The following is a 13,715-nucleotide window of genomic DNA, read 5'->3' as shown; positions in this document are numbered from 1 at the left end:
TCAATGTGCACACACTATTTACCGTTTACAGTCTTTCATGTACTCACAGCATTCCTGCACGTCCCAGTTTCATTGTAGGGCAGGCTGAGCCATTCACCTCTGCACAGGCATTGGCTTAAAGTGAAACCAACACCACTGTACCCATCCTTCCTTTCCTTTCCAAGGTTTCCTCTAGGAAAGTGGGATCTCCAAACCCACTTGGTGTATAGAGTCTCTGATCGTGCCTGTTATACTTTTACATACTGCTCTTCAGAAGAGCCGCACCAATTGCAATGTACAGCGTCACCAATTTCCCTACAGCTCTGCCAGTGCTGGATATATATGGTATAACAGTTGTATACTTAATCCACCCATTTTGTAGATGAGAAAACTGAGAGCCAGAGAGAACAAGTCACTTTCCCACAGTCATTCAGCTAGTGGTTGGCAGATAGATCCAGTTCTGCAGGCACATCTGCCCCCACTCAGTGCTTTGTCTGCCAAACCACTCTGCCTCTGACAGTTGCTTCTAGAAATGGACACAGTAGGCTCTTCTGACTTCTCTTGTCCTTGGAGGAAAACAGAAACACAGAAGCACAGCCTTTCCACCTGTGTCATGCAGACTAGGTTTCTCAGCTTCATCTGGGCCCTTCCCCACGCCTCCTCGATCAGGTCCTGAAGAGTTCCTCAGAAGACAGCACGGTCGTGGCACAGGCTTCCACGTCTTCCCTTCTGCAGCTGATTAACTTCTGGGGTGAATTGGTGATTTTCTGAAAAGTAATTCCCATTAATATGTATTAGATGAATAGTAGCACTAAAATAGTAGTTGTAACACTATCACAAAATCCCAATTATTTGGTTAATTAACTTTTAAGCAGCAAAAAGCCCCAAAACAATTCTAACTCCTAGATCAGGGCCTTCCAGCATTTACGGAGATGTCTCCCAGGCCACTGAACAGCAGATCTGCTGGGACCCAGCTCCATCAGTGCTCCTCTCTCTGGGACCCTGCCTCATAAAAGCCCAGAATATAATTCTGGTAAAAAAAAAAAAAAAAAGTCTAATTTTATTCTACCAGCGAGCTCTGAAAATAACGACCTGGTCTGAGATGCTCTGCCTACAGCACCTAGCAGGGTGCCCAGTCCAGAGATGGCGCTCCCGAAACACAAATCCATTCCCTACTCATATTTCATGTTCCCGCCATCTTCTCCCAGGGACCCCAATACATAATCAAAGCCAGTTGTAAAAATGCAGGTACCAGCTTTTCAGAGGGACACTCCCCAACCACTGCTAACCTGCTCACCACCAAATTCAGGAGGTACCTCTGCGGTTATCTCCCTTGGCCTCCCCTTCATCACTCCGAAGAGTGGCAGGTGACACAGATAAACAGGCTCAGTGGTTTCCTCCACCTCCGTCCCCAGGAGACATCAGCTTCAGACAGTCAGTTGGCCTTGATCCATGTTTGTAAAGAGGCAGCTTCAGGGGATCTCACTCTTAGTGTTTCGGGGAAATCATGGGAAAGGACAATGCCCACACGGGGCTCACTGAGCAGGGCTGCCTTTGTGGAACCCACCACCAGTTCACAGCTGCTGGCCCAGTCAGATTCTCAGGACACTGGCTACCTAAGTCTGCAGTGTTATACTGGATTATTTTTTAAATTCTGGAGCAGCACTGTCCAATAGGAATATAATGTGAGCTACAAATGCAATTTAAAATTCTCTAGTAGCACATGTTTAAAAAGTAAAAAGAAACAGGTAAAGTTAAAAGTAATAATATATTTTATTTAAAATAAATATCATTTCAACATGTAACTAATACAAAAATATCAATAAAATATTTTATATCCTTTTTTTTTAATGACTCTTCCAAATCCATCGTGTTTTATATTGACAGCACATCTCACTTGGGACTAGCCACATTTCAGGTGCTCAACAGTCACATATGGCGAGTGGCTACTGTACTGGAGAGTATAGTTCTAGAACATTAAAGTAAAACAGCACAACCCCAGAATTTCAGAAGGTGCAAAACTGTTGTCCCACAGGTTAGAACTAACTTTCAAGCAAGGTTCAGCTGACATATATCAGTTTGAATTCGTTTTCAAAGTTTAAAAATCAGAAGATTTCTCATTAAAGTCTAGATTTTTGTTTGTTTGTTTCTCACTTAAAACTTGAAGATCTTGTAACACTGGCTCATGTGCATTCCCTCTTGGCAGCAACCTGCTGGAACTGAGAAGCAGCTGTCTTGTTTGGCTGGAACGTGTCTGCCATGGTCCTCACCATCTGACCCTATTGAATTACAGTCATTGCACTGCACATTTTTATTTTTTTTGGTACCTATCTGGGCCCCAGAGGCATCTGATCTCAGAAACTCCATTTTCTATGAAGCACACAAAGTCATACTTGGGATGGTCCATTGAAGAATGACTAACTAGGGGCCATTTTTATGGGGTCACCCACATTACAGTGGAATGTGACAGCAAGAAGAGGTACAATAAAGGGAGTCATTCTCACTTTAGCACCAAAGCCTCCATATCCATGAAGCAATTATGGATGAAAGACAAGGAAAAGAAATTATATCTTTAGATATGGAATATATACTTAGAAGTCTTACTATAAGTTTCCTTGCATATGTGTTTCTGCTTTAGAATATTACTTGGTGATATCAACTTGAATGCAAAGACATTCTTAATGGTGTATTTCAGAGTGCAATCATCACCAACTATAAAATTAAAGATATGGACATGAAATATTTAATCCAAACAGATAAATAAACACAAACTCAATAGGGCTTTTTTTTCCTTTTTTTTTTTAGTTTCGTTCTTTTTTTCAATAGTGCTCTTTAAAGCGTTGTCAAGGATTTCCACTTGGTAATTTTCCATGGTTTAATTGGAAAGATGTGTGGGTTTTGCAATGATGGCTAGAAGTTGCTTTTTTTTTAATAGTTTGGAAGATTATCTATAACTAATGCAAATGTTGAAGTGCAGCTAGACCAGTGATCGGCAAACTGCGGCTCGGCAAACCGCGGCTCGCGAGCCACATGTGGCTCTTTGGCCCCTTGAGTGTGGCTCTTCCACAAAATACCGACTTCTGCGCATGGGCCACGAAGTTTCAATCGCACTGTACGTGCACGCCCGCACGTGGTATTTTGTGGAAGAGCCACACTCAAGGGGCCAAAGAGCCGCATATGGCTCGCGAGCCGCGGTTTGCTGACCACGGAGCTAGACTATACCAAAGTCAAAGCTGAGAGGTAGGGAGATGGCGGTGGTGATGGGCAGCTCCAGAATCTGTTTGGGATTTAATGGATGCTAGTGATCTACTTCTCACACAGCACTATGGGAAATGCATATACTCAGATAAATTTTCCACTTAAAAAACCTAGGGAGAAACAGTAAAAATTAAAGGCCTCATGGAAAGGAATGCATGTAGGAACAGACACTGAAGCGATGTGGGAAGGATGATAAGGAGAACAGAGAAGCAAAAGTTAGTCCAGGGTAGTGATATCTACCTCCCGTGGGTGAAAGTGGTCATACTCTCATAGACTGTCCTTGTCTCTGGTCTCATCTAAGTTGTTTGGATTTCTCCAAAAGCTATTTGTAGGGTGTGGCTCATAATGCATTAGGATTCCTAGGACTTCTCATTTGAGGCCTCTTCATGTGCATCTGAAATTCTATAAGGAACTGGCCCTTTACATGGTTCTTCCCCTGACCCTTTACTCTGCTCACTAACAAGACACTGGGTCCTGGAAGGATCCTAGTGCACCTGATCCGAGGGAGGAAACTGCTGGGCTGATGAATGTAGGACCAGAAGAGGAATAATGAGAGAGGTTGTTACAAATGGAATGGTCTGTGAGTAGAGGGTAAGCATGGGCAACAGAGTTGAAAGGAAAACCATAAAGGGTGACTGCTTGATGGAATCCAACTGAGAAAGGCTGAACTGTTCACCGTGTCTGGGGAAGAAGAGCTAGTGGACCTGCCTGAGCCAGCATCGCTTCCCTTCCATTATCATCATTTTGGATTGGTTCAGGCTCGCCGCTTTCACTGCAGGGAACCGCTTCTACTTATGCCAGAGGCGCACCAATCAAGCCAATCTCCTACAGATAACACCTTCAAAAACTGATCAAAACAGAAAACTAGCTTCCTTGAGTCACTGGAGAGCAACCGTAAGTTGACACTTGGAAAAAGGTAATGTCACTGGGCGAGTTTCCCTTTTTTTACAGTTCCTTGTCTGAGGGCAGGTCGCTCTTGGTGCCATAAACAATGACAGTCCTACTGGCTTGAAGAACCAGGGTGCAAACACAAAAGTCAGAAAGTGACAGGACCAGAGTTAAGTGTTAATGGACTAGACATTCCAATTAAATGGCAAAGACTGTTGGAATGTTTTGTTTTGTTTTTTTGAAAGGCTAACTATATGCTACTATAAGAGACACACTTTAAATGTGAGGACAAAGATAAGTTTAAAGTAGAATCTGAAAAGAAGATAAACCATACAAACAGTAAGCCAAAAAAAAAAAAAGCTATATTGATATCAAGATAACGAGTATTGCCAGAGAAAACGAGGGACATTTCATGATGATATATCTTCCAATTACTCAGGAAGATATATCAACCATAAATATCCAAGCTCCTAAAACAGAGCTTCACAATACATGAAGGAAAAACTGACATAAAAGGACAAACAGACACCACCACACTCATAGAGATTTTGTTGTCTCTCCCTCAATAACTAATAGAACTACACAAAAAGTGTGAACAGTATCATCCAACATTTTGACCCAATTGATATTTATAAAACATTATACCAACCACTGCAGAATACACATCCTTTTCAGCTCTGGGGAACTGTGAGCCCCTCAAGTTCTTCCTGAAGGGAATGAGGCCTGCCCTGCCTCCCGTGTTTGATACACCACATTGCCTTCATGGTTAGCAGTAAACCAGTTAGCAAACCATTCAGACTGGGCTGGAGGGGGCCTGATGAAAAGCACATTGCTAAGCTTTATGAAAAGGTGGAAATGAAAGGAGTCAATACTCTATATGTGAAGCCTCCGAACAGTGCCTGGTGCTTAACCCTGTACTAATCTCAGCTAAAGTGGTAACTGCCTGGAAGTACTGGAGAGAAAAGGAGAACGGGCTTCAGGTAGCAGGGTGGAGGGGTGTCCTGAAGACGGCATGAGGGAGAACCGTTTCTCCCGCGTGGGGAGAGTACAGCCCTCCCTTCAGGGCCATGCAGCTGTCACAAAAGTGACTCCTGCCAGAGCGATTCCGGGCTGAAGCAGAACTACAGGAATATGTGGCTGGAAGGCAGTTCCAGCTCCAGTTGCTTCTGAGGAGCTGGCTGCTAACCCTCCTCCCAGGAGAGAGCTGTGAGAAGAAATCTCTGAGGTGATAGGAATGGGTTTGATTTTGTTGTTTTGTTTTGGCTTTGTGTTGCTTTGTGTGTTGGGGTCTAGCGGATGGGCACAGGAGCCAGCCAGATGGAACATGGTGGGGTGGGGGTTGGGGCGGGGGGCTGCTAAAGGTCTGTTTTTGCTTCTCCCAATCCTGGCATGGGCACACAGGACTACCCACCCTGGGGAGCCTCAGACCTGTGGGCCAGTGTCCTCAGGAGCGAGATAAGAATCCTGGGCTTGAAAGGAGCTGAGAAAACAGATGGAGATCCTAACCTTTAGGGCAAGTCCAGATTGTTCCTGGCCTCCAGCCAAAGCAAAGCACAATCTATGCCTCCCACATCCACACCCACGCACTTCACCCTGAGAACCAATGAGGCTCTTGGCAGGTGAATTGAATATGTTGTGTCAGAACAAGTTACTGGATGCAGCTGCTGTTATAATCATGGGAAGGGGCCAAGAGCCCTTGGCAGACCAGTCTGGAAGGGTAAGACTGTGCATGACTCCTGAGCTGCCGAGCATCCATAGCTGTGCTACACCCCTGCTTGCTTGGCCATGCCAGGTCCTGGGGGCAAGCAGGAGTGGCCTACTGAAGAAGGCCCCCACTCCCTGGAGAAGGGAGGACTCTCCAACCCCTCTGATTAGAAGTGAAGTCCTGTGCATGCTCTTCTGCCCTCTTTATGCAAATTCTTGTCAATCAGGAAACGTGTGCCCATGCCCAGCTACAGCCCAAACTACATCTGGTCAGTATCATGCTGAAAGGAAAACAGAACACTTACCAAAGTGTCGGGGAGCACCACCACGGGGCAACAGGAGTACCGGAGCAGCCGGCCCATCTTCCAGATGGAGAGCGGCACAACCACAAGGATCAGCATGAAGCCAACAAATGCAAACAGGGCCAGCGCCAGGGGGAGGGTCTCTTCTGGAAATGCAAAGATAAGAACAGGCTTAGGAGACACAGTGAAGATGCAGTCTCCTATCCTGGGCCTCCCTCACATTCCTGGAGCTAGCTCTGCACATGGCCACGACAGCAGATGCCAACATCCTGAGATTGGTTGTATGCCCCAGTGACTGAAATTACCACCACTGACACCATTTTTCTAGAATCCAGATTGAGGCTTGGTTTCCAGAAAGCCCCAGGGAAGATTAAAATCATTTTCTTGGGAAAAGGGAGGAGCATCAACTGTTACACCACTGGCTGTGTTAGCATGCACAGTACCTCAGGGCCATGGCCAGGAAGACCGGCAGAGTGCCAGGCCCCAGGCAGGATGAGGGGGAGGTGCTAAAAAAGAACAGCACAGAAGGGAATTGGGCGGTAGGTAGTAAAGTGTTTCACAATTTACTCTTGGCATTGATTCATCTTTGGGAGGAAAATATTGAGTTCAGAAAACAGTCACATGATAACTATGATATATCAAGCCCCTGCTATGGTTAAGTGACTTACCCCAGGTCACACAGGTAGGGCTGGCTCTAAAGCCTGTAGTCATTCTAACTAAGTAAATGGGTAAGAAAGTACCAAGTGGGAGCATCTGAAGATGCAGAAGGGGGCATGTGTAATTTTCCCATCATGTAACTGGAAGCAACTCATGTAGCCCCTCTAGGCTGTACTGCTCACCTGCAGTGTGAAAGGTGGCACAGCCAAGGAGGCTGCAGAGAAGCTGATGGCCTCATATGTGTGGCCAGGGGCACTGTACTTTGTTTCAATGCTTTTGGAAAACATTTTGGCAGTATACATCAAGAGATATGCAAATGTTCACACCCTTTCATCCACTCCTCTGAGTACATTCCAAAAACATGATTCCAAGAAAGGAGACAATGATACGCACAAAGCAGTTCACAGCAACATCTGGACCAGAGCATCGGCCTCATAACCAGACTCCCTCTGCCCCAAGTGGCACATCTACACTTCCCACCCCTTCCAGGCATGCTCTGTGCATTTTCTTCATAGCTCACAAGGGAAGCTATCTCATCTGTTTACTTGTCTGTAGCCATCTCTCTAACTAGAAGGTAGGGACAGCCCTGCTGTATCCAAGGGACTAGACCAGCAAGTGGCACATTGTCAGTGCTCAATAAATAGTCATCGAATGAATGAGTCAATCAATCATTGACCATCATCTTCAAAAGCAAATGCAAATGACCTAAGACATGGAAATGACCTAAATATCCCCAAATAGAAGATGATCTAATTTATTATGAGACATTAGCATGGTAGATTAGGAATTCAGCTATTAAAATGAGAATTAGGACAGCCCTAGTCGATTTGTCTCAGTGGGTAGAGCATCAGCCTACAGACTGAAGGGTCCCGGGTTTGATTCCAGTCAAGGGCACATTGCAGGCTTGATTCCCAGTAGGGGGTGAGCTGGAGGCAGCCAATTAATGATTCCTTCTCATCATTGATGTTTCTATCTCTCTCTCCCTCTCCCTCTCTGAAATCAATAAAAAAAAAATTTTAATGAGAATTAGATACATACAAGCTTGTTCACTACAGCATGGTTTATAGTGGCAAAGATTGGAAAATACAGAATATACCTATTATCAGAGGAATAATTACATATATTTTGGCACATATATATTGGCTTATTTTGCATCTTCTTTGCAAATGAGGTAGAAACATGTGTACTGACATGAAAAGATGTTCACAATATACTACAGCGAAGAAGCAAGAAACAGAACAGTAAGCACAATAGTGCTATTAGTGCCTGTGAGTACTAGTATCACACAATACCTGCAGATTAAATGCTAAGCTTGCCAAAATAAACATTCTCGGTGGAAAACATGTACCTCTTACTTTATATACTTCTGTGTTGTTTCAATTTTTAACAAGCTTGACTTATCTGGTTTTAAAAGTAGTATAAAACGGCAATCAGAAAATCCATCTGGGAAATGTGATGGATATTTGTGAAAAAGCAGGCACAAAGCCTATGTGCAATCCAACATGTGTCCAGTCCACATGTGGGCAATGATGGAAGGATGACACCCTTCTGGAGGGAAATTTGGGAACAGCAGTTAAAACCCAATGTGTATGCCTCTGACCAAGCAATTCCACCTCCAGGAATGTATCCTTCAAGTCTACCAGCAAGATGATCTATGTACAAAGTAACTAATTAAAGCAATGCCAGCAATAGCAAAATATTGCGGGGGGTGCGGGGGGGGGGGGGGGATGAAATGCCCTTCAATATGGAGCTAGTTAAATTAGTTATATATTCAAAAAATGGAATACTACATAGCCATAAAGAAAGATGAAGTTCTATGTAGATATGGAAAATCTATAAGATATATAAAGTGGAAAAGACAAGATGCAGAATAACAAATAGAGTATGCTACCATTTGTGCTAAAAGAAAAGGTAGAAAGGGGAGCCTCCATGTGTATTTTATATTTTTTGAAACTAAATGTGCAAAATAATTATTTTTTAAAGGCTAACAAGTTATATACAAATATGTCACTAGTGGTGTTTTAGTGGCAGAATTGTGGGATGTGGGTTTTGTTTCTTTTCAAAGGGTTTTTAAACATTGAGCAGTTTTAGACCATAAAAATGTCAAGGGAAAAAATTTAAGTCAAACATGGAGTCTATAGACTTCCCATAGGCCTCTCCTAGCTGAAAGCATCTGTGATGTACAGGGAGTTGTCTCCTCCTCAGGCTGACTCTCAGCCCCTGCCTGCCTCTCCTGCCACTCGCCTCTGATTCAATAGTAAATCAGCCTTGCAATATCTGGCCTCAGGCCTAGGGACCTTTCAGGGGAAAGAAAGTTCCAGACAGTGGCTCCAGGGACCGCCACCCAGCCCCAGAGTGGACTCTTGCCTATAGGGGAATTGGAGTGAAGCATACCTTTACCATAGGAACCCATCCAGCCTCAGGAAGCAGGTCAGTGAGGTCACCAGAGACTGAGAACCAACCAAAGAAACCCAGCAGGCAGCCAAGCATCCTCCGGGGGGCGGGGAGGGGGGCTGTCACCTATGCAGGACCCCAGGGAACAAACAGGCCACCCTCACCTTGCACCTTGACACATTCTGCCTGGCTGAAGGCGCTGTGTCTCCCGATGGCCTTCACGAACGTCTGGGCCTTCACACAGTACACAGCCGCTGGCTCCATGGTTTCCAGGTGCACTGGAACGCCCCTGCTCCTCACTATTTTGACATGTTCCTTTAGAAGACCAGAAACCAATTACACACTGAGGGAAGCAAGACAAGAAAGAGAGAGAAGAACCAGGGAAGGAAAGCTGCAGCTATTTCCTTCCCAGGCTGCACACAGAATGTTCCCTCATTCATTCATTCATTCATTCATTCATATCTGTTTATTATGCATGTACTATGTGGCAAGCACTGTTGTAGGCACTGGAGCATAGCATTGAACAAAACAAAGTCCCTGCTGTCCTGGAGCTTACGTGGGAAAAGACAGACGATATGTAATATTTATCAGGTGGTAATAAGAAAAAAAATGAAGCAGAGCAAGAAGGTAGAGTGATTAGGAGGCACCAAAAAGAATGGTTGGGGAAGATCTCTCCAATAGGATAACGTGGACAGAGAAGTGGAAGTTGGAAACACTAGTATGACTGAGCTGGGGGGATAAGTGCACAGGAGCAATGGAACCAGTGGGCAGTGCCTCCTCACACATCCACCCATCCAGCCATCTGTTAATTCATCTGTACACCCTTCCACCTCTACCCACCCCTTGAGGCCTGTGCTCCACGTCTGACCCTGTGGAAGCTTGTTTGGACCACGCTTAGATGACTCAGGGCATATACTCCTCTCTCAGCATGGCCCTCCCAGTTACCATGGGTGGAGAGAGGGCTCCATCCAAAGAATCTGAGGGAGGAGCTGTGTGCGCCCTCCTGCCCAGGCCCTGATCTGTCCCCTCCTCCCCCACTCCAACTGCTTGGCTGGCAATGCCATGTCCAACCATTGTTAACGCCCATTCTACCCACCCATACCTTCCAGGGAAACTACCCACACTATAGCCCCTGTTGAGTGGATACAGAGGCATATGCCCTTCTTCCCCCGACACTGTTGTGTGGTCAGAGGTACCCCTAGTCTAAGAAGGGTCCTCCATCAAAGGCCAGCCAGCAACCTGCAACTCCTAAGCTTGGCCTGATAAGATAAGCGGGACCAATCAGATTTCCTCTCTTGGGAATTGGTCTTGAGAATAATTGGAGCCAGAAACAGGGACTAAGGGGAGAGGACACAGTGTGGGCGGGGGAGGGGGGGGGGTAGGCCTGAGAGGCCTTGAGGGATGGTGAGGCACAGTCACAGGAATATGTAGGAAGGACTGACGAAGAATCGGGGCCTGGGAGTAAGCTGGAGAGGAGGCCACAGAAAGAGTGCAATAGAGAGGGCCCACCAGAGGGAAGCAGGGACTCCATAGGCAAGGGTCCTTGGGTAAGGGAGACTGTGCTGCAACCCAGCTCTGGGCCAGCTCTGTTCATAGATTCTATCAGAACCCCTTATTGCACCATATTAATCCTTATGATAAAGTCGACCTTTGTCTGTGCTGACTGCAGTGGGCCTTGTCACCATATCAGCTTGGACAGAACTTCCACAGGTCTGACTATCCTCTAGTTCAGCAGTTCTCAACCTGTGGGTCGTGACCGCTTTGGCAGTCGAAAAACCCTTTCACAGGGGTCACCTAAGACCATCCTGCATGTCAGATATTTACATTATGATTCATAACAGTAGCAACATTACAGTTATGAGGTAGCAACGAAAATAATTTTATGGTTGGGTCACAACATGAGGAACTGTATTTAAAGAGCCAGAAGGTTGACAACCACTGCTCTAGTTCCTGCTCAAGTTCAACCCCTTCGGCTGCTGTGGCTGCTGCTGTTTGACCATTCCCTCTGGGAGAGCTGACCTCCCACCCATCCCAGCCTGCAGCAGCCATCCCACAGGGAGGGGCAGCACCCCATTTAGGCATTCTGTGTGACCCAGTGGCTCATAATTAGGCAGGGTTATCCAGTCCCTGGCTCTCTGCCCTGACTTCTGCACCCTGCCCAGATACACACCCTCAAGAGGCTTGTGCCAGCCTCATGCATTTTTGAAATCTTCTGGCTGATCTGGAACACCCTGGTCTGCAGTACCTAAAATTGCCAGGGAGAATGGCTGAGAAGACAAGCTGATGAGGGGAGAAAATGTATTGAAAAAGTACTGTGAATCCAACTATGTTAGAGTTTATAACAAGGAGGCAGCCCCCATACTTCAGTAAAGCTTGGCCTGAGAAGGCTCCCAGCCAAGGCCTGGGATGGAGCCAAGGCCTGGGTGGAACCAAGGCGGTTCTTTGAGGAGGAGGCTACTGGAATTGTCAGCCTACTCCCATCTCTCTTCTTTCCCACACTTCACTCAGCCTGGCCACCCCATACAATGAGCAATACAGGGCCAGCTTCTCAACCACCTCTCAGAGGTCTGTGATGCCTTCTCCAAAGTCTGACTCAAAGGCCAAGGCCAGAAGTCTTACCTTAGCACCAGGCTCCCTCCTCCAGTAGGCCACGAGGAACTCAAACTGGGGTCCCAGGTCTTCCAGCTTAACCACCAGGTGGAAGCCATCCTTGGTGACCTCCATTCCAGGTGGGGTTAGAATGGCTGTTGGCAAGAAAAGAGGAGAATCAAAGCCAGTCCCAGACAGGACTGATTTCTGTTCTGGGAAACGATGACCAGTCATTGGTAGAAACATGCTAGGCTCCTGGCATCGGAAGGGGTTGGCTGTAACTTCATAGCATGCAGAAGCATGTCTACCGATATCTTCCTGTACTCAGCAGGTGCTCAGTAAATGCTTTTTGAATTATGAGCAAGTTTTTAAAAATGACAAAGATTACTACAATTCCCATGGATCAGTGATATGTTTGATATTTCAAACATCAGCAAATCAGCAGCCTGTGAATGGGTTGGCCATTCTGACCTCAGCCCAAGTATTCTTCATCTCATATTCTTAATAGAGGACGTCAGAAAACCAGAGGGTTTTACAAATTCCAATAACCAACTCTAGATTCCAAACAGATTGGCCAGCAGTCCCCATGGATCTTTTCCCATCAGCAAACTGAGAACAGAAGGGCCCACACAGGCAGTCTCTGTCCCTGGCTAGTGATGATGGAGCCATACTTACCTCTCAGATCCAGACACTGCAGGAACAGAAGGGCACCCTGATTGTTGGCCTTGGCTTGAGAAATGGAGTATAGTTTGAGCTAAATCCCCCTGCACGAGGGTCAGTGGACACTCAAAAGAAAGTCATTTCCTGCAGGGAGTTTTCAGAGAGCAAAGCATTTCCTGGCATTTGAAGAGCTGCCTGGATAGGGGACAGAAGGACTTGGGAAGTCAGGGACCAACTATGCAAAACATACCCAGTTCAGAGGCTTCAGATGAGCACACAGCACCACCAGAAGTACCTCTGAAGCACCTCCAGAAGGAAGAGAGATGTTTGACTACTTCAGTTTTAGGTCAAGCATGATTAGAATCCCCTGATCTCCATCTTTATTGAGAATAGAATTAGAAAAATTCTCATTCCAGTTCAGAGAATATTTTGAGTGTTGGAGCAGGAACCTTTGTCCTGTGCACTCTACAAACTCATTTACTCCATCCAGCAAACTTAAGAAAGTAAATACTACTCCTGTTCTACAGATGAGCCTCAGAGAGGTTAAGTGACTTGCCCAAAGTCACACCGTTAGAAGCCAGAATTTGGGGCTGTGTCTTTTCCAGGTTTCTAGACTTTGCTGTGTGAGTGTTTAGCCTCTGTACTCGTGGATCTCAGCTCTGGCTGTGCATGAGAATAACCTGGGGGAAATGTTAAACTCCAGTGAACAGGATGCACACAGATTATCTAAATCAGACTCTGGGGATGGGCCCCAGACATACTCTTCCTGGGCTCCGAGGCGGGCACCATCCTCAAGTTCCTGGTCTGGCCCGACGCCAGTATCTTGGGCACTTCTGGGCCCAGTGTCTTCCTTGAAGAGTTCAAGACCTACCGGCCAGACAGGTAGGGTCTGGCAGAGGCCAGGGGGTAGAGCCAATGGAGATGGGGCACAGCCCCTGAGTCTTACTGATCTGCTCACCCCTAGGTGTGGCCGGCCAGGTGGCAGTGAGACAGACAGGGCAATGGATGCTGAGCCTGGAGTTGGATGTGGCTTCAGGAGGCCTGCTGGGGTAAGTAGTTCTAAAGCTCCCCTGTGACTGGAATGTGCAATCAAGGTTAAGAACCTCTGCTCTCAAAAAGGCTTCCCTGTAAGAATAGGAGATCTTGGTCAGGGCAGCCTTAAAAACAAGACTTTTCATATGTTTGGGGAGAAGTCACAGTGCAGAGACAAAGGAACAGACTTAATGCCCTTAAGCACCACTATTTCATTCCAGCTCTGTAGTGAACTCCACCTGCCCAGGGGTC

General features: G+C 46.2%; 1 protein-coding gene across 3 annotated transcripts in view; it reads right to left on the bottom strand.

The window, feature by feature from the left end:
- Positions 1 to 544: 544 nt before the first annotated feature.
- The window catches only part of IL20RB (interleukin 20 receptor subunit beta), a 33,235-nt gene continuing 20,064 nt past the window's right edge, over positions 545 to 13,715 (bottom strand). For all 3 annotated transcript variants that reach the window (XM_070433476.1, XM_070433477.1, XM_070433478.1), the window contains 4 exons: positions 11,802 to 11,926; positions 9,347 to 9,497; positions 6,135 to 6,277; positions 545 to 746 (listed from right to left, as the gene is read on the bottom strand). In XM_070433476.1, coding sequence (XP_070289577.1) covers positions 645 to 746; positions 6,135 to 6,277; positions 9,347 to 9,497; positions 11,802 to 11,926 — 521 coding nt within the window. In that variant the 3' untranslated portion in view covers positions 545 to 644. The remainder of the gene's footprint in view (positions 747 to 6,134; positions 6,278 to 9,346; positions 9,498 to 11,801; positions 11,927 to 13,715) is intronic.

Source organism: Myotis yumanensis, unplaced genomic scaffold, assembly GCF_028538775.1.
Source record: "Myotis yumanensis isolate MYYU_CA2020_CCGP unplaced genomic scaffold, mMyoYum1.0.hap1 SCAF_14, whole genome shotgun sequence".
Lineage (NCBI taxonomy): Eukaryota > Metazoa > Chordata > Mammalia > Chiroptera > Vespertilionidae > Myotis > Myotis yumanensis.
The sequence above is the reverse complement of the archived record's forward strand: the minus strand, read 5'-3'. Positions and strand labels throughout refer to the sequence as shown.